Raw genomic sequence first — 27,875 nt, forward strand, 5'->3', positions numbered from 1 at the left:
GTCCAGGTCAACCCCAATTAGATGGTGTTGCATTTTCTAGGGCTCTCTAGGGTAGCTGTGGTGAGCAGTCAAAACTTATCTAAAAGTCATGCGAAGCACTTGCAATACTACAGTAGTCACACAGTAACTTATCACACATGAAAGGAACCACACAGTGTTGCAAAAATAAAGTTACTTTATTATATGCATACCAAACTGGATCACCATTGGTATGCCTTCCTCTGGAGGTGTGAGCACACAAGATATACACAGGTAAGTAATCAGGAAAAGCTAATTTAGCAAGGGCCCAATAGAGGGCCAAACCATTTACAGAAAAATGGAATGTGAATGGGTGTCTCCCACCAAAGTGCATGAAATAGTTAGACAAGTATGGGGGGAGAGTGGAACCCCAAAAGGTAAGTACCTAGAAGACCCCGAGCAGCAGGGTGCAGAGAGGTAAGTTACCCGGTTTTCCCATAGGCTAACATTGGGACGTCACAGTTGGAGAATGCAGAAGCAGGACCGGACCAGTGGAACCCAAGGGCAGATTCCAGATGAAGAGGACCTGCAGAAGAAGGGGACAGAGTCCAGTCCACGCAGGAGTGCTCTAGGGACTAGGGAGGTCAAACATGTGTCCTCTGATGTGTTTAAGGTCGTGGATGAATTGGGTAAGCCCGATGTTGTTCAGGCTGTCTAGCACGTTGGTGGAGTTAGGATGGTTTGCATCCATGCTCCCGGCTGTCCCGTTCTGCTGAGAGTACGTGTTTGGTGGTAACTTGTGGTCCCCCTGGGGCTTATCTAAACCCCCTAGGTTTGTGCGCTGAAGTTGCAGATACTTCCCTTCAACCTGTTTCTTTCTGAGTGCCCCCAGCCCCCCTAGGTTTCCATTCAAAACCCAAGACCAACTTTGACCTCTACACCCGGCTGACCCTTTGTTGCTGGTGGTGCACTTTTGAGGTCAACTTGAACCTTGACCTGTGGACATCCTAACCCTCGAAGACTAGGATCATAAGTTGAGTACTTACATGTAAACTGTGCTATCACTTTTCCTCCCTTAGGACTGCATTGCTTCCTATCTATGATAAATTGCACTGTCTAGTTTTGAAATTAAAAATTGTTACTTATTTGTAAACTGTTTTATCTGAAAAATCTAAACAAAGTGCATGTGACATATAAGCTTGATATAAACGTATAGCTCTTTTTACCTGTAACAAATATCCTTTTGGTTCTAGAAATAAAGTAACAAAATATATTTTTGCTATATAAAAGCTTTGGCTTCGAGTTAGTCATTGAGAGTGTGCTTTGGCTGTGTGTGTACAACAAATGCTTTGCACTCTGATAAGCCTAACTGCTCAACCACACTACCACAAAAAAAGAGCATTAGTATTATTTACTTTAGCCTCTGTTAAGCCTCTGGGGATCCACTGGACTGCAGACAATACCTAATTTTGGTATAGTATATACAGTCAGCTTCCTACACTGAGGACTTCCAGACAACCAAGCTCAACTGCAAGCACCTTGAGAAAAGATGCTGCGCCGACAAAGACCTAGCAGACAGAACCTCGTACAAATCAGCACTCAACCTATACCACCGCTAAGTATGCGAGATGGAAAAAAAGCCCTGGCAGAATGTATCAAAGCTATCCCCAACAACATTTAGAAGCTCTTCTCCATAATCAAGGAATTCAACAACCTTGCAATGGCAACAAGCATCATCATCACTCCCTCTCAGGACCTATGTGATAGTCTCTCAGATTTTCTTCATGACAAAATCACCAAAATGTATAGAAACTTCAGTTCCCAACTCAAGCCTGAAGACCTTTTCAATGGCCATACCCTCACACACAAGACCAACCTAGGGCTAAACACCTGGAACCACTTCACCATGTAGGACACCATCACTATCACCATCATGAAATCCATCGGCTCAGGGCCCCATCTGACCCCTGCCCCACCACATCTTCAACCTGGGGGCATCCAGGGTCGGCCTCAAACTTTCCACCCTACTCAACACCTCTCTAGATTCTGCCACCTTCCCAGAAGACTAGAAACATGCAGATATCAAATCCCTGCTGGAGAACCCTTCAATGGACCCTGACTAACTCAGCCACTACAGACCACTTCCCCAGCTCTCTTTCCCGGCTGAAGTCATTGAAATACCATCAACCAACAACTCACCATCTACCTGGAATACAATCACCTCCTAGATGATTCCCAACCCAGATTTCGCAGCAACCACAGTACCGAGACAGCCCCGATCAGGCCACAGATGACATCCAGGCCCCCCTTACCAAAGGAGGGACAACCACCTTCATCCTCCTCAATCTCTCTGCAGCCTCCGACACTGTCTCCCACCATATTCTATCACCAGACTGCATGATGCAGGTGCCCGAGGAGCTGCCCTTAGATGGATCGCTTCTTTCCTCACTGACAGAACAGAACACCATTAACCACACTCTCATCACCAGTCGACTGTACTACGGTAACACCCTGTATGTGGCAATAGAGGCCCACCTAGTTCAAAGACTATGGACCACCCAGAACACAAAAGCAAGACTCATCCTGGATCTCCCTTGTTGCATCCTTAGCCTCCTCGATCTCTCTGCTACCTTCAACACTGTCTCCTACTGCATGCTATCGCCTCTCAGGGAAATTGCATTGCAACAATTCATACCCTTTTCTCTCATTAGAAATGACTCTCTTACACACACACACAAGCAAGAAAGAAGTTGCAGAACAGTTTTTAATACATTTATTGAAAAGTCTGCAATCTACAAGAAAATACATGAGCTGCAATGATTAGGATAATGACACTAGACAAAATCAGGATTGTGAGAATAAGCAATGTGAATATGATCAATCCTAACATTTTGCAATAAACATGATTGTGCAAATTCCTCCCTATAGCGTATTGCCTAACCTAAAGAAAGCAAGGTATGATAAACTAATCTTCCCAAGCCATGTTCATTAGAAGAGCCCCAACCCCTTAGGCCAAGGTCAGCCTCCAGTCTCCAAATCAGGTGGTGTAGAGACACAAAGGCTGAGGTCTACTGCAAAGTGACATGCAGTATGGATGGAATATCCAGGGTGAGACTCCCTCTAAAGACCTTGGTCTCACAGAGTGTTTCTATAAGGTCCGTGTTACTGTACAAGCTGACCTCCTTACATGGGTATGTACCTAAGCATTAGATTCTGTGTGCAAACTTCATAAATATCATAACAAAATACCTGACATGTTCACGTTCTAACATGACGCAAAGGGACATGATGACAATCCTATACCTATCTTATCGATAATGACGCATTGATGGAATGGCAACTGATTATAAAATAAAAACATTTCTTATAAAATGCAAGAACTGCAAGTACTGCTAAAATGATTACAAATGAATAATAAAAAGAGCATGTTAATCTAGGTAAAAGGGCATAGGCCTTCAAGTGGAAGCTAATCTAAACTCCTATACCCGAGCAAACTAAAATAGATCCACAACACCAGACCTCATGACATAGGCATCCAGGGAGCCACCCTTAGTTCGATTACCTCCTTCCTCCCCGACAGAACACAACAAATAAACCTTTTACCCTTCACCTCCAAACATAAACCAATCATCTGCAGGGCTCCTCAAGACTCATCTCTCAGCCCTACCCTCTTCAATATTTATGTATCCCCCATGCCAATATAATAAGATTCTGCAGACTCAACCTTATAAATTATGTTGATGACATGTAACTCATCCTCTCCCTCTCTGAAAACTCCACTGCCACCTGCACCAACTTCCACCAATGCATGACCAGCATCACCAACTGGATGAGGAATAACTGCCTCAAGTTCAACACACAGAAGACGGACGTCTTCATCTTTGATAGCAACAAGTGCCCTGAGACACCCCCTGGTGGCCCACAGAACTGGGACTCACTCCAACCCCAGCTGAGCATGCCAGGAATCTCATTATCGTTCTGGACAGCAAACGCACCATAAGGTCCCAAGTCAAGGCAGTGTCATTCTCCTGCTTCTACATCCTATGCATGTTATGTAAGATTTTCAAGTAGCTTTCCTACAATGCAATACACACCACCAGCCAAGCTGTCATCAACAGTCAATTGAACTACGGAAACACCCTCTACGTGGCAATCGAGTTCCACCTAGTTCAAAGACTACAGACCACCTAGAAAGCTGCAGCAAGACTCATCCTGGATCACCCTCGTCGCACTCACATCACCATACCTCAAAAAACTGCATTGGTTCATGGTTCAAAAGAGATGGCAGTTCAAGGTCCTCACCCACGTGTTCAACGCCCTGCATGATTGCGGACCCACCTACATCAACAACCACCTTAAATTCCCCTCCCGATACCTCCACTCCACCTTCCTCACACTTTCCAAAGCCCCCTGCATACAACACAGGAGAGCAGGAGGACACTCCTTCTCCTACCTCACAGCCAAAGGCTGGAATAACCTACCACTGCACCTCAAGGCATCCCCTACTCTACAAGAGTTCTGCAGGATGCTGAAAACCTGGCTCTTCGATTGAGACCATGCCAGTACCAGGGGACTCTCATGGGTGACAAGTCATTCCTTACAAGTTGGATGATTTATTGATTTACTGATTGAATTGTTTCAAGTAGTATTTCACTATGGTGTTTGTAACATGTTATCAAAGTACAGGCCCTGCTAATCAATCATTTAAAATTAGGGATCAAAGTGATGCCATGTACCCTGCCCATAATTACACAAGATCGACCTCACTTTTCTACTAACCAATTGGCTCAATATAAGATGTGTCTGCCAGCCCGTATTCTAGGATTAGAGTATTCTCATCGAATAGCTCGTAAAGTCACCATGTTATCTTTGTATCTTGGATATTTCTCTTATGATAATGATTAAGCATGTATATGTATAGTCACAATATTTTCTGTATCACAGGTTATGGCTTGTATTTCTCTCTAATTTCTATTTATATTCTTTTAGTCGTATGTTCCCTTATGATTTCATGACTGATTTCTTGCTTAACTACTTTATTTGCAGCTTATCTCTTTTTTACTCTATGAAACCATTGGAACGTGTAAATTGGCTAAACATATTTAATTGTTGTACTCATTATATAATTTGGGGCCAGATGTAGGAAACTAGCAAATTGCGACTTGCAATTTGCGAGTCCGTGCGACTCGCAAATTGCAAGTCGCAATTTGCTATTCAGAAAGGTGTCTCAGACACCTTCTACGAGTCGCTATGGGGTCGCAAAGACCCACCTCATTAATATTAATGAGGTGGGTCGCAATTTGCGCCCCCATAGCGACTCTGGGCACTCACGAGGATGGAGGCCTGCTGGGAACGGCAGACCTCCATGTCCGTGACTGCTTTTAAATAAAGCAGTTTTTTTTCCCCAAGTGTAGCCCGTTTTCCTTAAAGGAAAACGAGCTGCACTTAGAAAAAAAAACAAAAAACCTTTATTTTCGGATTTTTTCAGGGCAGGTAGTGGTCCCTTGGACCACTGCCTGCCCTGAAAAAATAATTTTGGGTCCAGTCACAAAGGGGAAGGGGTCCCATGGGGACCCCTTCCCGTTTGCGAGTGGGTTACCATCCACTTCAAGTGGATGGTAACTGCGACTCCATTTGCGACCGCGCACGCGGTCGCAAATGGAATTGCATACCACTGCGACTCGCAAATAGGAAGGGAACACCCCTTCCTATTTGCGACTTGGAAATGCATTTCAGCATAGCAAACACGCATTTGCGAGTCGCAAACGTCGATTTTCGCCGTTTGCGAGTCGCAAACAGTTTGCTACATCTGGCCCTTGTTTCTTTCTGTCATGTCATATGTTAGGTCCTAAGAAAACAACAATTATTTATGAATACTTCGGAAACATATATTGATCCCTTGTTGTCTTTAGCGATATAAGTTTAATTGTGCCAGGATGAGGCACTATAATATTGTTTTGAATTTTATGCCTGTCCGTATAGAGTTAATGTTCCTTTTGTCCGTATAGAGTTAATGTTCCTTTGTTTACCTGTGATCAACTATCACATACTGTATTGCTTTAGTTTTGTGTAGCTAATGTAATACATTTTTCTATATAAAGGGATTTTATTAAAAGTTAAATGGAATAAAATAAACTTATAAAAGGCAAGATATGTGTACATATGTGAAAATGTAAATAAATATTAACAATATAAAGTAATATTTTGTTGTTAACAATAAGAGCAATGTATCATGAAAATGCAACTGAAAGAAAAGAAGGGTGGAGAAAAAAGTGTCATGGTTAAAGTTGTTTTACAGAACATGAAGGGGGTTCATCAAGAATACATTTTGCAATTTCAAACTGCAAGAGTAAGGGGGTGATGCAAAAGTCTATGGTTGTTGAAGCATATGCCATACCTCCAGTGTTGAAAATCAGCGTTCAAACTATTTTTTCAATTCTTCCTGATCCGTTAAAAAACTGTTGCTAATAAAATGCCCATTACATCAGTATTAAAAGACCAACACTTTCATTCTTCTGATAAATTTCCTAAAACGATCTTAACATATTTAAAAGGTACAATATATTTAAAGACACAATTAATTCAGTCTATATAAAAAAAATTGAAATATCTGGACAATTGAATAATATGCGTTTTAAATCTATAATGGGTTCATCGCAACATGGAGGCTGCAGCTCGGAGTTCATTTTATGTAAAAAGTGTGATTTTAACAGTAGCCAATTTTAATGAAAAATAAAATTTGCCTTATACCAGCTGTGCAAACGGTTCATGCACTTTCTGCCAGGTTTTATTCCATTCAGTGATAGCCCAAGATGAACTTAAATCTTGCTCCCAGAGTAGACCGATTTTAGATTTTGGCTTTCATTTGCAGAATATATAAGAAACAAATATGTAGTAGAGGTGTTTAGAATATTATTGTTTTGTAGATTAGATGTATGTGACTTTCTTATTAGTGACTGCCAACCTGTGAGGTAACACTGTATATCCATTTCCTTAAGAATTAGGAACATTGCACAAGGATTGAGGGGCATATTTATACTCTGTTTGCACCGAATTAGTGTCATTTTTTTTTACTCTAATTCGGTGAAAAACTAACTCCATATTTATACTTTGGTGATAGACCCCTCTAGCACCAAATTTATGGAGTTAAAGTCATTTTTTGAAAGTGGAGACCTACTTTGCCTTAATTAGATGCAAGGTAGGCGTTCCCGTGCAAAAAATGACTCTATGGCCTTAACGCCATATTTAGGGGCATATTTATACTCTGCGGCATATTTATACTCTGTTTGCACCGAATTAGTGTCATTTTTTTTAACTCTAAGGCCCATATTTATACTTTTTGACGCTAAACTGCGCTAACGCAGTTTAGCGTCAAAAAGTTTTGCGCCGTCTAACGCCATTCTGAAGCGCCATGCGGGCGCCGTATTTATGGAATGGCGTTAGACGGCGCAATCAGACCGGCGCTGCCTGGTTTGCGTGGGAAAAAACCACGTAGACCAGACAGCGCCGGCGTAGGGGGAAAATGGCGCATGGGCGTCTTAAAATGGGGCAAGTCAGGTTACGTCGAAAAAATCGTCTTAACCCGACTTGCGCCATTTTTTAACGACGCCCATCCCCCATCAACATGACTCCTATCATTGTAAAGATAGGAGTCATGCCCCCTTGCCCAATGGCCATGCCCAGGGGACTTCTGTCCCCTGGGCATGGTCATTGGGCATAGTGGCATGTAGGGGGGCACAAATAAGGCCCCCCTATGCCACCATAAAAAAATATAAAAAATAAAAAATTATACTTACCTGAACTTACCTGAATGTCCCTGGGGTGGGTCCCTCCATCCTTGGGGGTCCTCCTGGGGTGGGCAAGGGTGGCAGGGGGGGTCCCTGGGGGCATGGGAGGGCACCTGTGGGCTCATTTTGAGCCCACAGGCCCCTTAACGCCTGCCCTGAGCAGGCGTTAAAAAGTGGCGCAAATGCGCCGTTTTTAGCCACGCCAACTCCCGGGCGTCTCTTTTGCCCGGGAGTATAAATACCACGTAAAGGCCTGGGAGTCATTTTTTAGACGGGAACGCCTCCCTTGCATATCATTAACGCAAGGAAGGGGTTCACGCTAAAAAATGACGCACATTCCGGGAACTTTGGCGCTATTCGCCTCTAACGCCATAGTATAAATATGGCGTTAGTTTTGCGTCGAAATTGCGTCAAAAAAAACGACGCAATTTCGGCGCAAACGGAGTATAAATATGGCCCTAATTCGGTACAAAACTAACTCCATATTTATACTTTGGTGCTAGGCCCATCTAGCACCAAGGCCCTGATTTAAACTTTTTTTGCACCGCATTGTCATTTTATGACGCAAAAGTGGCGCAAACTTACAAAATATTGGCCCTTATTTATACTTTTTGCTGCAAAACTGCACTAACTCAGTTTTGCACCAAAAAGTTTAGCACCGGCTTGCACCATTTCTGTGCACCAGCCGGGCACCATATTTATGGAATGGTGCAAGCCGGTGCAAAGGGTAGGCTAGAGTAAAAAAAAATGACTTTAGTCGGGTGGGGCTGGCAGTATAGAAGAAGAGGGTTTAGCACCAAAAAATGGCTTTAGGCAGGTTAGAGTAAAAAAAAATGACTCTAACCAGATTAGCGTCATTTTATGGTGCTAAACCTACCAAGCCACATGACTCCTGCCTTAGAAAAGGCAGGAGTCATGCCCGCCACCCCAGTGGCCAGCACAGAGGACAGGGGTCCCCTGGGCATGGCCATTGCACCCTGTGCCATGTATGGGGGCCCATTTCAGGGCCCCCTATGGCACTTTCAAAAATAAAATGCACTTACACGTACTTACCTGGGGTGGGGTCCCCCATCCTCGCAGTCCCTCTAGTGTGGGTGGGGGTGCCCCTAGGGCCTAGGGAGGGCCCCTCTGGGCTTATTCCATGGTGTTCCACCATGGAAATAGGGCCACAGGTCCCCTAACACCTGCCCTGACCCAGGTCTTAAAAAATGGGGCAAAGCAAGCTTTGCCCCATTTTTTGACCCCTCCTCCCTCCCTTGCACCATTTTTACATGGGAGTATAAATATGGTGTTAAGGCCATAGAGTAATTTTTTTTGCACGGGAACGCCTACCTTGCATCTCATTAAGGCAAGGTAGGTTTCCACTTCCAAAAAATGACTTTAACTCCATAAATTTGGTGCTAGACGGGTCTAGCACCAAAGTATAAATATGGAGTTAGTTTTGCACTGAATTAGAGTTTTTAAAAAAAGACGCTAATTCAGTGCAAACAGAGTATAAATATGCCCCTTAGCGTCAAAAAATGATGCTAATCTGGTCAGAATCATTTATTTTGACTCAAAACTACCTAACGTGATTTTTTTTAAGCTAGCCTACCCTTTGCACCGGCTTGCACCATTCCATAAATATGGTGCCCAGCTGGTGCTAAAAAAATGGGGCATGCCGGTGCAAAACCTTTTGGGGCAAAACTGCCTTAGTGCAGTTTTGCACCAAAAAGTATAAATAAGGCCCTTTATTTCTCCAAATATTCCAAAAGTCATATCTACAATTTATTCTAATAAGTTGTTTACTATATTGAAGAATTCAATTGAAAACAATAATAGTTTGCATTATCTGCAATTTTTGGAGGATTGGTAAAGAAAATAAATTTGTCTCTTTTTAGAAGAGAACTTTTCTTTAAAAGGCAGTGCAACAAATTGGATTTGTTTAAACCTAGTAACAGAGAACAAACCAAAGTGAAGAAATGTTTTTAAATGAAAGCTTTATCTAATGTCCATTTTTATTTAATTTCAATCTAAAAAATGAAATTCAAGATTTTTTTCTGTTCCAAAAACATATTAAGGCCCATATTTATACTTTTTGACGCTAAACTGCGCTAACGCAGTTTAGCGTCAAAAAATTTAGCGCCGTCTAACGCCATTCCGAAGCGCCATGCGGGCGCCGTATTTATGGAATGGCGTTAGCCGGCGCAAGCAGACCGGCGCTGCCTGGTGTGCGTGGAAAAAAACCACGTAGACCAGGCAGCGCCGGCGTAGGGGGAAAATGGCGCTAGGGCGTCTTAAAATGGCGCAAGTCGGGTTGACGCTAAAAAATCGTCTTAACCCGATTTGCGCCATTTTTTCGACGCCCAGACGCCATTGAAATGACTCCTGTCTTAGTAAAGACAGGAGTCATGCCCCCTTGCCCAATGGCCATGCCCAGGGGACTTATGTCCCCTGGGCATGGTCATTGGGCATAGTGGCATGTAGGGGGGCACAAATAAGGCCCCCCTATGCCACCAAAAAATATTTTAAAAAATAAAAAATTATACTTACGTGAACTTACCTGAATGTCCCTGGGGTGGGTCCCTCCATCCTTGGGTGTCCTCCTGGGGTGGGCAGGGGTGGCAGTGGGGGTCCCTGGGGGCAGGGGAGGGCACCTGTGGGCTCATTTTGAGCCCACAGGCCCCTTAACGCCTACCCTGACCCAGGCGTTAAAAAGTCGCGCAAATGCGGGGTTTTTTGACCCGCCACCTCCCGGGCGTGATTTTTGCCCGGGAGTATAAATACGACGCATTTGCGTCGCCGTCATTTTTTTAGACGGGAACGCCTTCCTTGCATCTCATTAACGCAAGGAAGGCGTTCACGCTAAAAAATTACGCTCTTTGCCCATACTTTGGCGCTAGACGCGTCTAACGCCAAAGTATAAATATGGCGTTAGTTTTGCGCCGAATTTGCGTCGAAAACAACCACGCTAATTCGGCGCAAACGGAGTATAAATACGGGCCTAAGTCTTGAAGAAAGAAATTGGGACAGTAAAGGTGGCATAGCTAATGCTTGTTGTATCAAAGGAACCTACCATGGTAATAAGAAAGGATTCCATCAAGCAAAAGGACTCTCAGTTTTTTTAGTTAAACACCAAGGTCATTTTGATTGTATTTTTTCAGAATTTTCGAACCACAGTCCTAATTAATTATTTTTTCCTAAATTCCAAGTGAAACTGATCTTACAAACATTTGCTTCTTACAGTATTACTTCAACAAACCCTGGTGGTGAGTAAGCCTGTGTGAAGTTCGCAGAGTTCTGCTACATGGAACTCAGCAAAGTTCACAAAAAACACCACCACACTACGCAGAGTTTCATGAGTGGCAGAGTTTGCGTAAGTCACGCTGTTCGCACTGATTTTTGCAAACAGCATCACCCGGAGTGCCAGAGGGTGCTAATTTCTTTCTGCCGCTTGAGTCGATTTTCTACTTGAGTGGCAGTTTCCTCACTATAAGCAGCAGCTTTCTCATCACAAGTGGTTGCGGTAGATCAGAAATCTCGTTTGCGCTCACCAACTTATCGATTTCTCTTGCTCGCACTCACCAAATTAATGTTGGCAAGCGCAAGCAAGAGAAAAAAATCCTTTCTGTGTCACTTTGCAGAGTTTTTCGGATCTCCACTCGGAGAAGGAATGCTCCGTTAACTCCGCCGAGGGCGCAGAATTCTTCACCCACCTCTATTGATGAGGGATGGCAAAAATAAAAAAATTACATCCACACCATGGAAGAAATCTCCCATTGTATGAGGATTTTTAATTGTTTTATTTTTTTTTTAACTCCTGCTATGGAAGATAGGTTTATCACAATTATTAACCAAAGCACACACTTTGGTTCTTTCAGGATTTTCAAATAGATAGCTAATAATCTACCAGTCTCATTTTGACCTCCATAACCTCTTTCACTAAAATTAAGAAGAAAAGAGAAGACAATATCAGTAGAATGTTTGTTAAACTGAGGTTTGACTCTAATTATTCCAAACAATCTTGAGAGTTAGAACTGTGGTCTGTTCTAATTTTTATTACTTCCCTTTTAGCTTATTCACAGCAAAGCTAATTATAAAGCCTTTAGCTGCTCCTTACATCATTTCAGACTATATGAAGTGTATCCAGTAGAAATGAAATTAAAAAAAGGTTTCAAATGCCTGTGAAAATTCTTGATTAGGTAGGGGGTGTTGTTGACCCTCCATCTTCTGAACTGAGCAAAATACTTGTAAAATCAAGATTAAGTATAAAAGGAGCATGATTTAAAATAGGAATTCCTCCAATATCAGCAAAAAGTAGTTACTGAGTTAATTTTTACCTGGGGAAAATCGAAGCTGATCTGAATTGGGAGTTATGGACAGGCGAGAAAAAGGTAAACTCTTGTTTATCAAGGTTGAAATGTCCCCAAGTGTCAATAGACAATCTTCGAGCCACAGACTTTAATAATTGTTATGCATAGTATTAGGTATGTACTTGACCTTAGAATAGCTGTTGATAAAAGAGACTATTACATGTTTTCAGTCACCTTCAAAGATCAGATACTCTGAAAGTTTACAAGCTATCTCACACGAAAAATCTGTTGGCAGATTGGGTTGGACCATATGTATTAAACAATGTGATGGGTTTTTATCAATATTTAATTTCTCTACGACTCATCATCTCTTATTATCATTTTCCTGGAAAGGTAATTTGATAACAATGTTTTTGCACATGAAATAAGTACACCATTCTTTTTATACAAAGAACAGTTCAAAATATCACCACCCCACCTGTTTTGTGTTTCTTGGAAGAATGCTAATTTAGATTCAATTCCAGCTAAATGATTTAAAATTTTCAGTCATTTAACAGGTGAACCAAGCCCCTTTATAATTCATGGAACACCTTTAAGTACCTCAAATACAGAAATGTATGATGATCCGGAAGTTTGATAAATATGTTGGTAATGAGTCATTGAGAAAATTGCCAAGTACAGAATAATGAAGAAGGAGCTGCAAAATGTAATTAGAGAGAAGAAAATATAGTTTAAGGAGACATTAAAAAAAAAGAAAACCAGACAAGATGGAGGAAAATATAACCACCGACATGATGAACACAGACTATTGAGGGTGGTGTTGCCACTTAGTGAAGACAATACATCTTCACTTTAGTATATACAGGGAGACAATACATATTATGTATGAACATGCACAGCAAAGAAAGTAGCAAGGTAAAAAAGAGGTAGTATAGATAGAGACATTAAACTTGAGAAGAAACATTGCTGCAAAAAAAAGAAAGGATTTGCAATAAAATAGAAGCCATCAAATATTAATAAATAGAGAAGGATATCACAGTTTAAAAGACAATATATTTCCATGTGCTCTCATCTAAATCCATTGAAAAGTTTCTTCAGATTAGCAGGATCATCATAAGAAGTTGTCTTATTCTTACATTTCACTTTAAAAAGATCATGGTGAAGGAGACTAAGAGCCCGATTAGGACTTTGGCGGTCCAACTGCTGAACCGCTAAAACTGTGGTGGAGGACGCTATGCCAGCAGCCTCCCCACCACCATATTAGAATGTTCCTACTGGACCGCGGAGACAGTGCGGCCGCATTGACTTCGGCTCTAAAGGAGAGCAGAGGCCAATGCCACCACACTGTCTGCCCTGTCACATATTCGGAATGTGTACTGTTGACACTGCAGACAGTGTGCATTCCGACTGTGCTGACAGAAGGGTCTCTGCAATGCCCATAACATGGACAGTGCAGGGGCCCCTCTGTGGCCTTGTCTCTGCCTTTCTCCCAGTCTTTTCATGGCAGTGTCCGCACCATGAAAAGCCCGGCGGATAGGCAAGTCGTGATCCGCACAGAGGTGCCAACATCGGTCCTGCCTTGCTTGACCATGACTTTCACCACTACTAATGCATCGGGTTACCAGATCCTGGCAGTGGCGGCAATCTTATGATTTGGATGCTGGTGGTCAGACCACCAGGGATGCAGCTGTTGGACCGCCACTGTGGGTACGGTGGTTTTAGGATCGCCATACTCGTAATAACACTCTAAGCCTCGCATTCATTAATATGTGAGCAGGTCACATATATTTTTGCCCATGATTGTGACTTTCAAGTGATCAGTGTTTTTCAAAAATGGAAGCATACCTCTTCTAAGATTGGAAGGTGATGATGTAGCCTGTGTTCTGTGGTTGAGTCTGTTAGCTACCCATACTTTTAAAGATGTTCAATTTGGCTTATTTGGTAATTTTATGTTATGCTATATTGATTTGTATAACTCATTAATCACCAGGATGGTATCTAGGCACTTGAGCAGGTGCGTAGGCATGTGGTGCCCGTAGCGTTATTCAAACAGCCAGGCGTTCAGCTGCCTGCTGCACACTAAATGGAGGAGGAGGTGGCTCTGATGTGGTGAGGGAGGTTGATCCATGTTTTGGGTGTGATGTAGGAAGACAAGTGATTGGTTGTGTGTGTGAATGAGAGTGAGCTGAGCGTAGGTGTGTGGCAGGAGAGACGACTCCTGGGGGACTCTGCTATTGAGGGTGGCAGTCTGACTCTTTGGGTTCTTCCTGCAAAGAAGGACCAGATCCTCTTATGAGTGTGTTGTGGAGGACAGTGTTGAATGCCATCGAGAGGTCAAGCAGGATAAGGGTAGCTGTTTCTCCTTGGTCTAGCTTGGTCCAGATGCCATTGATGGCTGCTGTTTCAGTGCTGTATTTATTTCTGAATCCTGATTGAATGTTGTGCAGTAGGTGGTGTTGTTTTAGGTAGGTTGTGAGTTGCTTCTTGATGGCCTTCTCTATCACTTTGGCTGGGTAGTGGAACATGAAGATTGGAAGGAAGTTGCGCAGTTGACTCTGGTTGGCCAACAGTTTCTTGAGGACAGTGTTGACCGCTGCATGCTTCCAGTCTTCTATGAATGTGGTGAATCTAATGGAAGTGTAAATAAAATGGGGAGGGCAGATTTAGTGGTGATGGTCTAAGTCTGTAAACTTGGTGGGAGCATGGGTCTGTTGGGGCTCCTGAGTGAATGGTCTGCATGATCATCGCTGTATCTTCACTGCTCAGACTTTTCCATTCGGTCAGGTGGCCTTCTTGGTTGGTGATAGACAGATTTGCGATGAGATCACTGGGGTCTGGTTAGTGTTATGAAAGAAGTTTGATAGGTCTTCGTAGTGTTCTTGGGGAGGGTGATGCTGTTGACAGAGCGGTGAAGTCATTGACAATCAAGGAGACACTCTTTTCTTGGTGTCTTCTAAGTGCTGGTGGTACCAACTGAGTACAGCCTTGGTGGTTCTGTCTGTGGTTTTGTGGCTAGCTCTCTGTTTTCTTTTTATCTGTTCACAGGGTTCTTTTGAGCTCTTAAAGGCCTCTGAGTACCAGCTGGCCTGCTTGTTAGTTCTTATTTGCTTATTGGGTATGATGGGCGTGAGGGCATCTGTACGGTTTGTGATCCAGTTTTTGGTGAAGTCCTCGTTGAGGTTGTCTTTGGAGTTAGGTTGAGCCATACTGAGGCCATTCTCCTTCAGAGATTTTGCCTAGCTATGGCTGTTTAGGCTGAAGTTGATTGGTGGGTTGACTTGCGTGTGATGATTTTGAAGTGTAAGATGGAGCAGTCAGTTCATGTGAGAGGTGGGGTAAAGTTGGTCTTGATGCTGGTCATCAAGATGGGGTTCTGTGTGTGTCCTGCCATGTGTATGTGTGTTTTTTTCTGTGAATACCTGGGTTACTCTAATATTATTCATGCTTTCGAGGAGTGCTATGGAGCAAAGGTAGGTCCTTTCTTTAAGTGAAAGTTGAGGTGGCTGAGGGATATGAAGGCTTTGGAATCAATGGTGAGAGGGACGATGAAGTCTGTGATGAGGCTGGTGAAGGTATCTCACCGTCCAAGTAGTGGGTGGTAGGCGAGGGTTCCATTCAGGGAAAATTTTTGGGAGATTTGCAGCTGTGAGTGTAGATGTTCCAGGAATACAGATTTTCAGCTTGAAGTGCAGGTGTTCCATGAATGACGTTTTGCTCTCTGTGGACATACAGCACTTGAAAGAGTGTTTGTAGATGACTGTGAGTCCTCCTATGGGCTTGTGGTCCTGTCAAGCAATCTTTTAGCCTATTAGGATTGCCACAAAACCCAACAACTACATAGCTGGCAAGTGAAGCATTCAATGACATTTGAACACTCCTTTCCCTTATAATGTAGCAATGAATAACAGGTGATTGGGAGAAAATGTGATATTATTTATGCATATAAACTAGGGTTACTTTCACTGACTCCATGAAGATCCCACAACATACAGGTAATTTGTGCGCAGTCATAGATCTATAATGTGCTGCGTAGCTACATGTTTACAAATGAAACCCTAAATCAATAATTAAACTGTTGCTCAAATGTGAAGGTCATAAAGTCTTTTCATTTGAATTATGTTGCAGAAGTTCATTTTCAAATATTAATGTAACCCCCACAGACCAGTCACAATTTTTTGGTGGTAGTGAATGTATATATGTAGGGGCGAAGTGAGGAGTGTAAGACTGTAATGGGAAGATTTAAGGAGGATACTGATTCAATAAGTGATAAGTATGATAAAGACCTCATCGTTTTGTTGGGAGATTTTAATGATAAACTTGGTCCACATGGAGCTGATGTATGGTTTAAAGATCTATTGTCTGTATATAAGATGAGTGATGCTAGCTTTCCAAAAATCAGCTTGGCAGCACGAGATATAGATTCAGGGAAGTTCCTGTGATCAAAGGGTTGAGTTTGTCTAAATGGAAGAACGGAAGCTAATTGCTCAACAAATCAAACATTTAAGATAGGTCACCTTTCCCCTAAAATTTACTGCAGAGGGAGGTGAAAAAGGCAACAAGATGTAGTGGTCCTGGGACAAATGGACTTCCCAAGGCTTCTCACTACCAGATTGAATGAAAAGAGCATACACAAGTGGCTAATTTCAAGCAGAACCAAGTGTTAAGTAGCGCACCCACAAGAAACTTGGAGTGGCATGAAAACATAATCATTCAGGTAGTTAGTTGATTGAGTGCAGAATGTAAAAGAAATATAATTAAGGGAAGAAGGAACCAGAGAAAATCAACTAAAGGGCAGATTTGGTTTAATGAGAAATGTTGGAAATTAAAGGCACAGATTGGAAAGGGGGAAGAAAGCAAAAGTTATAACATTGAGAGCTACTATGATCTTCAAAAGAAAATGATTAAGATGCTTATTAGAAAACAGAAAAATAATATGTAAAGAGAAATGTTGGGGAAACCTACTGCCAGCGACAGTAACAAGGAATATAAAGACATTTTGGAAGTTAATACAGGAAGGCTCTGGTAGGGTACAGGGGACTGTGAACTGCATGATGGAAGAAGTTGTTTGGGAAGAACACTTGGAATCGGTAAGGAAGAGAACAATCGCTTGGCCTGCTATAGAAGAACAAATTAGGTCCCACTTCTCAGATGTAAAATTAGAGGCATGATAACGAGCTTGACATTGACTAGGGCAGCTGGCCTGATAACCTTCCCTCCATGTTAATAAAGACTCAACCAGATTGGTGGAGTGAATTCTTTACTCAAATGTTACCTTGCATTCTAGGTACAGGACAGATCCCAGAAAATGTACAGGAGCTATTATCAGGCCCATTCATAAACAGGGTGATGTTCAATCCCCTAGGAACTATAGGATGAATCATCTTTTAGATGTAGGAGAACAGGTGTTCTCAAAAATTGTTTTGGGAAGGCCTAAGAAAAGGGTCGAAGAAAATCAGATCATGCCTCCAGGACAGGGTGGATTTAGGGAGGGTCATTCTACTATTGATCATTGTTTTGCCCTCTGGTTCATTGGGCAAAAGTAGGTAGGGAAGAGGGGTAAATTACATTGTTGTTCTATCGATTTCCGGTGGGCATATGACCTAGTAAATTAGAACTGTTTATGGGTAACCCTTTCTAAATATGGTATATCCCAGTGACTTTTGATATGGAGGGGACCCTGACAAAGAAAATATCTTTTGAAATTGGGCTGTGGGGTTGCATATTGGCTCCTCTATTGTTTCCCTATTTACAGCAGATCTACAATCATCCTTAGTCGTGGATAATGGCGCCAGCCCTAAAATGGACGAAAAACATGTTGCATGCCTTCGGTTTGCAGACGACTTAGTAATATTAGATCAAACTGAGATAGATCTGCAAAGAAAGCTGGATGCTCTTAGGGAGTATGGTAGGTATAAAAAAACTGGTGATAAATATGGAAAAAAAACAAAAGCTTTGAGCTTTGGTGGAAACATTTCAAATTTTAGCTGGTCGTTAGGTGCCTCAAAGTTGGAAATAATGAAGGAATACAATTATCTAGGAATTTGGTTTGAGAAGTACCTGAAATGGAATACTCATCTGGAGGCATTGAGAGTAAGGGCCCTTGCATCAATTGATGGTTTGCAAAAATGTAATCAGAATGATGGGGAAATGTCATATAGGCCCGTCCTGAAAGTGTATGTGGCTATAAAACCACCCCAGTTTCAGTACAGAGCAGAATTGCTATACATAAGTGGAAAGAAAGAGTAGGATGTGGAGGAGGGAAAATGTTCAAAATGTTTCTTGTCCCTACCTAGGTCTTCCATGCCACATGCCATAAGAATGGAGACGGGCTTTGGGTCATGGAATGTACCAGCCAGGCTGGCTGCGATTAGATTTTGGCAGCGGCTGAATACAGGGGAGGAGAACAAGATATCCCAATGGTGCAAGAATGAAATTCAGAAAAGTTAACTGCAGTGGGTTAATGGGATAAGGAAAAGTTTAGAGAAACTTAGTAGGGGCATGGGAGTTAAGTGCCATCCACATGATCTGCATATAGAGGTTACTAAAAGTGAGATCAGGATAATGAGTAAATAATTCTCTTTAAATTATTATTAACAGTATCTTGAGGGCAAGATATTCATTCATTTCATGTGCACCTCATGGCGGAATGGAGCTTGATTTCCATATGTAGATATATTAGCGAACTGCCAGCTTAGAAATAAAGTGTTAGATTTAAGGATTAGAATTAACCCTTGCTATACTAATGGAAAAATTGAAATAATAATGAAAGATACAGGGGGAACTGTATATGTGGTTTAAATACTAAACGCAATATTTGTCATCTTTTATCAGATTGTTTAAAGGTTTTAACTTTCCAGAAAATTATTTTATGTCCAATTTTTTTACAGTATTGTATTAAACATCGAGTGCATGCAGCCAAATTATTAACTGACATGCATTCTTTGGAGTTTGCACGCACTATTGGAAGATGTATGATTGTGGTAAAGAATTGTTTTATGTCTATATAGGATAGCATAATTTACGATATATGTATTTATAAAATGTTTTTGCAGATTCTTGATCTTTTTTTTCTTTTTAATGAATTATTTAAAATATATTTATGATAATACATGTATAAGTTTAAGGACAAAACGTCTAAATAAACATTTCTTTGACTGACAATTTAATATAATTCCTTTTTCAGATGGAGATGAATGTATAAAATGTCCCCATCATCAATGGTCCAATGAAAAACATGATCATTGTGTCCAAAAAGTGACTGAGTTTCTCTCATTTGAAGAGCCCCTTGGACTCATGCTTACTTCTTCTGCTGCCTTCTTGACTTTAATTACCTGTTTTGTCCTAGGAGTCTTCCTTAGGTACAGAGACACTCCAATTGTCAAAGCCAACAATCGAGGACTCAGTTATCTTCTTCTCACCTCCCTGATGCTCTGCTTCCTCTGCTCGTTCATATTTATCGGCCTTCCTCAGACACTCACGTGCATGCTTCGGCAGACAGTGTTTGGAGTGATATTTTCCATAAGTGTCTCGTCTGTTTTGGCCAAGACTACAGTTGTTGTCATTGCCTTCAAAGCAACACATCCCAACAGCCGAACAAGACGTTGGCTTGCCTCAAAGACCCCTAAGTGCACAGTCCTCCTCTCTTCTACGATACAAGTTCTAATATGTCTTTTTTGGTTGGTGAAATCACCACCATTTGCAGAGTTGAACATCATGGCCTACAAAGAAAAAATTATTATTGAATGTAATGAAGGGGACCCCATCTTCTTCTACTGCATGCTGGGGTACATGGGCCTCCTTGCAATAGTCAGCTTTATAGTGGCCTTTTTCTCAAGGAATCTGCCTGGAAGCTTCAACGAGGCCAAGCTGATCACCTTCAGCATGCTGGTGTTTGTCAGTGTGTGGATCTCCTTCATCCCAGCGTACCTGAGCACACGCGGGAAGTACATGGTGGCCGTGGAGGTGTTTGCCATCCTGTGCTCCAGTGCAGGGCTGCTGGGCTGTATATTCTTTCCCAAATGTTATATTATTCTGATTAGGCCAGAAAGAAACACCAGGCATAACCTTATTGGCAAAAGGCATTTTGGGTCTATTAAAAGTGAATAATAACTTAAACCAAGTGTCTAAGTTTAGACCTGCGTCTACGTTTAGACCAAAAATCTAACTTTAGTAGTAGTAAAGTTAGAACTTTGGTCTAAGTTGGACTGTTGGTCTAAACCTAGAGTTCAGGTCTAAACTTAGACTTTTGGTCTATGTTTATCTTTGTGATTCAGGTCCATACACTTTATATTGGTTTGAGGCCATAAACTGGGTAGGCCACAAAGGTGCATGTGCTCAGGCTTGTTTTGGGTTGTTTTGGGGTATTCTGACATGGGGCTGATGGGAAATGTCTAATTGTAAATGCAGACGGCAGTCAATGCTTTCTTTATCTTGAATCTTGGCAGGGTAAAAGGTGCACATTAGAGAGATCAGTAATGTTTTTGTTTAAATGTCCCAGGGCATCTGGCGCCCTGTCTACATGTTCCATTGTGGAATGATGGAAAAAGCTGAGATGAGATATTGTCCTCAGGTTTGCAAGCCTGGCACTCGCTGTTAGGCAGGCGTGGGAGCACCAGAGTAGTGTTGGGTTTCATCAAATATATTTTTTTTTGTTTAAGAAAGTTTTATTGAAATAATTTCAACAAAAAGGTACAACATACTGTAACAATCTAAATCTTAAACCCAAAGCGAAATACAAAAATATACATTACAGTTGAAACATTCTCAAGCATTGAAATATTATTCCAATAACGAAATAAGAAGGGACCTTGTTAAATACCGCATTTTTGGGCATATTTATGAGCCCCTAGTGTGACCCTGCGCCAAATTTGCAGCATTTTCTTTTTGACGCAAAGGTGGCATTTCTCATGTGCCATATTGATAAAGTGGTGCAATGCTTGCATTGCACCACTTTGCAATCCCTTGCGCCCCATTATGTCTGCCCCAAGCATAATATATGCAAGGGGGAGTGCCGGTGCTATGGGGGTGTAAAAATGGAGCAAAGGAATCTACGAGATTCCTTTGCACCATTTTTATCTGCATTCTTTAACGCCTGCTACATTGATTACAATGGTCCTCTGGGTGCTTTGCAGGATAAGCGTCATAATTTATGATGCTAGTCCTGCAAAGCACTGGACTAGCGTAAACAATTATGATGCTAGTCATCCTAACTACTGCCATGGTGCATAGTATTATAAATATGGCACTGCCATGGTGGCGTTAGGGGGCGCTAAGGGGTGCAAGAAAAGTGGATCTGCACTAGGTGCCACGCCACTTATCATAAATCTGCCCCTATATTTTATGTTTTGTAGGAAAAAAAGAAGAAAAGACAGAAAAGTAAAAGATAGGGAGATGAAGATAAAGAAAATAAATGAAAAGATCAAGATTATTAAGGAACATTAAGACTAAACATCCTTACCAACTAATTTTATTATAATTTTTCAAAGTTTAGTACAATACATGGTATTTCAATGAAATGGCATCTTAATGTTAGAAGTGATAAAATAGTTGTTCATGGTGGTTGAAAAACAAAATTGCTTTCCTGGATCAAAGTAGTTTGGTTGCAAAGGTAGGAGGTAAGTGGTGCCCAGAAAGCTTATTTCTGAAGGAGTTGTGTGAAGTTGGCGGATGCTCTGTCCAATCTGCAGTGGTGCAAGAGTAGGTTCCACCATCCACTGAAGGTGGCTTTTGCAGCATCTGTCCAATTAGATGTAATTATTTGAAATGCTTTGGCAATAAGCAAATCCACAAACTTCCTAGCTTTCAGGGATAAATCCATATAGGTGAGAAACTTAAGAAAAACAGATTTGCTCTCAACAGGAAAGTTCCTTAAACAGATTTATGAAATTGTATGGCATATCTTCTACCATAAGGAGACAATATTTGAACAATGAAAAAACAGATGCATATATGTACCTGGTGTATTTGAGCATGTCCAGCAAAGGTTAGATAACTTTGGATTATATTTAGCAGGAGAAGCAGGAGTTAGAAACAACCTGTGATAAAAATAGTATAAAGTTTGTGTAGTGCTAGTATTACAGGTGTTATGACGTATTTTAGACCATATGGAATTCCATGTTTGTATGGAAAAGGAGTGTTGTTGTTCCGTTTCCCATGGAAGTTCTATTTTAAGTTTAGACGATTGGGAAATGAATAATGGAATATATATATATATATATATATATGTATATATATATATATATATATATATATATATATATATAGGTGAGGGGAGGGTTAATTGCATCACAAAACAAATAAGGCAGGATTGAAGAAAGGAGTCTGTGGAAGGAAGGATCTCGTTATGTAAGAGACATTTTAAAAGATTCATATTTGAGCATAGGAGTAGCAGAGAGAGAAAAGTTAGACTGGAGCTCACATGAGGGGGCGAAGTGCATGTCTTGAAGTAATTGTTTAACTTCAATAATACCTCTGGCACCCCAATCTTTCCAAAAATAGTACAAATAGATATTTTAATATTTTTGTTATGCCAAATGAAAGAGTCAAGGTAGGCATGCAAAGGTGAAAAAGATTTTATGATGTCCTGAAAAATATTGGATATGGAGTGTGTGATGATAGGAGTTGTAAAGGATCTTGGAGGATGTGAGTCATGAGTTAGTGACTGAAAGGAGAAAGGGAAAATCAAGGAGTCTTTCAATTGACACCATACCGGTAAGGGTGTCCTAGGGGACGGGAGTATGTGAGGTAAAACTTGCTCTAATAAAAGTAAGAAATGATACTGTTGAAACTTGCAAAGTTACCTCTGCCTCTATTTTTAGGTTTGCATGAAGAGGAGAGAGAAATCCGTGCTTTCCATTTGTTCCTTAGAACTTTACCCAAAGTGCTATTGAAGGTTTTAAAGAATTTGAAAGGGTTTTTCTAATGACAGTGAGCATCATCATCTTAATTGATTTTAACCTGCTCCATCAGGATAGATACAGAGGTCACCACTTCTGTGACATGCAAAGGATTTTTGAAGTACTTTGTCCAGATTAATCTGGGTAGTTTTCGTAGTTGAAGAGGCGTATTTGACCCCTAGACATTTAGGCCCATATTTATACTTTTTTAGCACTGCATTTGTGCCACTTTTTGACGCAAAAGCGACGCAAACTTACAAAATACAATTGTATTTTGTAAGTTTGCGCTGCTTTTGCATAAAAAAATAATGCAAATGTGGCGCTATAAAAGTATAAATATGGGCCTTAATATGATTAGAAATCCATTTAAAACTAGTGGCCACAAACATTTCCTGTAAGCAGAATTTGTTTAAGGGAAGGGCTTCAGACTTATTAAAGTTTAGTTTGGAACCAGATAAATTGAATTATGTCGTTAAGAGATCTGTGAAGACTTGTATAGACATTCAAGGGTCTGAACATAAAGAATAATATCATCCCCATAAGCTTTGAATTTAATTTCAGTGGTTTTGTAAATAAAACCATGAAACAAAGATGAAAGGCATAGACTGTGCAACAAAGGTTCTAAAGAAAGTATGAAAAGTGATGGTGATAATGGGCATCCCTGCCAGGTGCCACGTTGGAGGGGAAAATAAGAGGACTAGGTGCCATTGACAAAAATAGAGGTGGTTGGGGGGGAGACTAAGCTTATATATTTTAAAATTCAAGGTCCAAAGCTGCGCCATTGAAGAACACTCATCGAAAAGAGCCAGCAGACCTGGTCAAAACCTTTTTCAGAATCTAATGTGATGGCACCAATAGGAAAAGAGCTTTTAGAAGCAAGATGCACAATTTTTAATAGGGGTCTGGAGTTGTCATTCATATATCTACCCTTTACAAAACCGGTTTGTTCTAACCTGACCAGATCGGAAATGACCTGATCAAGCCAAAAAGCTAATATTTTTGCAAAGATCTTGCAATCGAAATTATGAAGGAGGATAGGTTGCAAATTAGCACCTAAGGAAATGTCTTTGTCTTTTTTCAGAATCAAACAAAGCATTGCTTCTAGAAAACTATCTCAGGCGTCACTGTTATGAACAAAATGTTTATATAAGGAAAGGAGATGGGGAGTAGACTATATGAAAAATGAAGGTAGAATTCAACTGTAAAACCATCTGGTCCTGGGGCTTTTTCTTTGGGTAGTTTATCTAGTGCAGACTTAAGGGCTGATTACGAGTTTGGCAGTCTGAGAGCAAGACTGCTGCAGTGGCAGCCGCCAAAAGACTGCCTTGTTGGCAGTCCTACAGACCGCTGTATTATGAGTTACCCAGCCAAGCCTGCAAAAAGACTGCCAAAATCCCGACTCCGGCAGGACCCTGGAGGGCGGGAAAGAGACAGTCCAACAGCCCCAAAGATTGATGGGCCAGGAACTTGTTGATCTCAGCGAGATCAAGCAGCTACCACCAGGAAGTGTTAAAACAGTGGGAGGCCCACAATGCCACATTGGCCTCTGTAACAGGGGCGCTGAGAAAAAGGGGACAACAAGACACACCTTCCTCTGGCCCCGTACATCAGTCCCTTCAACATCTGGGGCACCGCCAGACCGCCAACCATTCACTGAACCTATTACAAATTGAAAATTGCCATGGTGGTATTACCATGCCAGTCTTCCAATGGCAGCGAGAAGTGCGTGGCCGCTGCTCCGCCACTGTAATACAATACATCACATTGGATAGATTTGAAAACAACACAGCTGACACACATACACACACATGAAACACCCACCAACCACACTATAAAACACACCCCTTCACATACCACAATCCTGTGCCTCCACAGCGCAGAGCACAACAACAGTAGACCAAACAATAGCATAGGCATCACTCCACATCACATAAGCCAGACATCCGACACCTGCACTGCACCCCCCAAACACATATTTGAACACTAACACATACTTCATTGCACGCCAGCCACTTGTCACACAGCACCTACAAAACCATCTTCACTTTCTTTTCCCATTCCCTCAGCTTTAATACACCATCATGTCACTACAAAGACACCCACGATTCACTGATGAAGAGCTAACGGACATGGTGGATGAAATATACATATATTTGGATCCATAGTCCAGCAGACTAATATCGCCGGGAAAATTAAAATGTGGCAAAAAATTGTCAACAGAATTCTGTAGGCAGATACCCATGCACAAGGGATGACATTAGGAAGAGGTGGAACAACCTCAGGGGGATGGTCCATTCTATGGCTGCCAGGTACCAGGTGGCAGACACAAAACTGTTGGTGGGCCCCTACCTCCTCCCCCATAGCTCACATCATGAGAGGAGAAGGTCTTGGCCATCCTGCATCCTGAGAGCTTGACAGGAATACCTGGGAGAGTCGAGTCAGGTAAGTCACAACTACAAAATGTATCCCCCAAATGTATTGCCATGCATGCCCCCTGTTCACCTTTAACCACCTACAATGTCACCCCACTCAAAAACCCAGAGAACACCTGTCCATAGACTCCTCTCTGTCCTCCAACAATTCAATGCGACCCACCTTGGGGGATAACATACCAGTAAACCAGGTGTACCTCATGAGTTGACAACACTACAACTCCCAGCAGGCACCATGCTACTATCACCAATACCAGGACAGAGTACCCTTTCAAAGAATTCCCACCTGTCGCAACTCCACACTGGAGTGTACCAACCTGACGAGTATTTAAATGGATACTAGGTGGGAAGGACAGGCCAAGACAGCAATGCCAAGGCCAAAAGGCACTGGGTATGTCACTCCACTCATTTACAAAGAGGTACTCACCTACTATGACCCTCCTCCCTCCACTCAGCTACTGAACTGCACACACCTGAGAGGATCCGATCTATATACAGTGGGGGGGAGGCGGGAGAACAGGCCAAGACAGCAATGCTGAGGCCATAAGGCACTGGGAATCTCACTCCACTCAGTCACAAATATTTACTCACCTACCATGACCCTTCTCCCTTCACTCAGCTACTGACCTGTACTCACCTTAGAGCAGAGGTCTTCAAACTGGGGGGCGGGTCCCCCTAGGGAGGCTTCAAGTGATCCCAGGGGGGGCGCCAGACACTGGCCAAAAGAAGTATTATAGCATTGTACAGATAACAGGCCTTTGTTTTATTCAGAAGCATGTTATTGCATGTTTAAAAAGGTCTAGACATATTTAAACATTGCCATCTTTATAAAAATAATTGTGAAAAATTCTGAGTGGGAGCCCAATGATTTCTGTTTCTCAACTGGGGGGGTGCAGCATTAAATGGTTTTGAGACCACTGACTTAGAGGATCAGATCTGTATACTTTGGGGGGAGGGCAGGCCAAGACAGCAATGGTGAGTCCAGAAGGTACTGGGTATGTCACTGTATTTAGCCACAAATGTGTACTCACCCACTATGACCCTTCTCCCTAAACTCAGCTACTGAACTGTACACACCTGAGTGGGTACTGTCTGTATACTGTGGGGGAGAACAGGCCAAAACATCAATGTTAAGGCCAGAAGGTACTTGGTATGTCACTCCACGAAGCCACACATGTGCACTCACCTACTATGAGCCTTCTTCCTCTACTCAGCTACTGAACTGTACTCATCTGAGATGATCCCATCAGTATACTGTAGGGGAGGACAGGCCAGGACAGCAATGATAAGGCAAGCAGGCACTGTCTACCCACAGGAAAATCCTTGCCCAATGTGTATTTGTACTAACATCCTCCGACATCCACTCTCAATGAACATTTACACAACTGAGAGGATGACTCATGGATGCTGTATGTAGTAGTTGGTGTAACAGAACTTGAAAGTCCAGGAGGGCCAGTACTTGAAATTCCAATCACCAGGCCAATGTCCACAATGACATTGTGTTGCTGTCTGTCAAATCACTAATGAAATTTACCTACCTGGGAGGGAACAACTAACAGATCATGTTACCCTCTGGGATGTCCCTAACTACCTAGATCCACCTTGAATAAATAAGCCAAGATGAAAATAGTGTGAACAATGAGGACAGCCCAACCTATGTGCATCATCACTCATAGAAAAACAAAGGTACCAAGATGCCTCATCTAAATGCATGTGGCAGCATATACATACACAATGCACTGACCATTTGTTGACAAGTAACATGTACAACTACATAGTCCTGGGTTTTCAGGTATGACAGGCCACTAGGACCCAAGATGACCTAAGCCGCATCATGCCCAGCCACTGATTACACTGCCCGGCTGGAATAATAGGAGTTCATGAACAGTCACCCAAGTACCAAGATACTCATATAACCTGTGGCAAGTGATTTGAAATAGAATTTATCATCACCTCAAATTTCAGGTCTATACAGTTGTGAGCAGGCATGCCTCTCACATGAACAGAAAAATACAAGAGCAATGTGTATTTGCCATGAAACTAATCACACTGTAAACCGTTGGATGTACATGTCACATCACTTCAATAGGTCTATCTGTATTTAGGAACATGAAGATCCCTCCAGACACTATCACTCCACCCTCCCGGAAAAGGTCCTCAGTGAGGATACAACTCCTGGACATGTGAATGTTGAGGATGGAATTGGCCCATTTGGGGAACCTGGTCACACAACACCGGGCAGGGTCATCCTGAACACACCAACTCCTCCCAGCCCTGATGCAGCAACATCTCAGGCAACCAATCGTTCCCCAGCCTGTCTCCTGAGGACAGATTCCACCATTGTGTGCCCCCAGTCTCACCTGAACACCTCGGACAATGATGGACCTGGACCCAGTGTTAGGGGGCAAACTGTGCCAAGGGTGCAGGCAGGTGGGGGTAGTGTGCATGGGAGGGATGATGTGGGCTAGAGGCATGAGGCTGCCTGGGATGGCTAGGACACCATCACCCAAG

General features: G+C 42.1%; 1 protein-coding gene across 1 annotated transcript in view; it reads left to right on the top strand.

Annotated features, from left to right (window-relative positions):
* LOC138249287 (extracellular calcium-sensing receptor-like) overlaps positions 1 to 20,143 on the top strand; it is a 68,939-nt gene extending 48,796 nt beyond the window's left edge. Inside the window, exon 5 of the mRNA XM_069203242.1 lies at positions 19,221 to 20,143. Coding sequence (XP_069059343.1) covers positions 19,221 to 20,143 — 923 coding nt within the window. The remainder of the gene's footprint in view (positions 1 to 19,220) is intronic.
* The last annotated feature ends 7,732 nt before the right edge of the window (positions 20,144 to 27,875 follow it).

This window comes from Pleurodeles waltl, chromosome 8, assembly GCF_031143425.1.
Source record: "Pleurodeles waltl isolate 20211129_DDA chromosome 8, aPleWal1.hap1.20221129, whole genome shotgun sequence".
NCBI classification, from domain to species: domain Eukaryota; kingdom Metazoa; phylum Chordata; class Amphibia; order Caudata; family Salamandridae; genus Pleurodeles; species Pleurodeles waltl.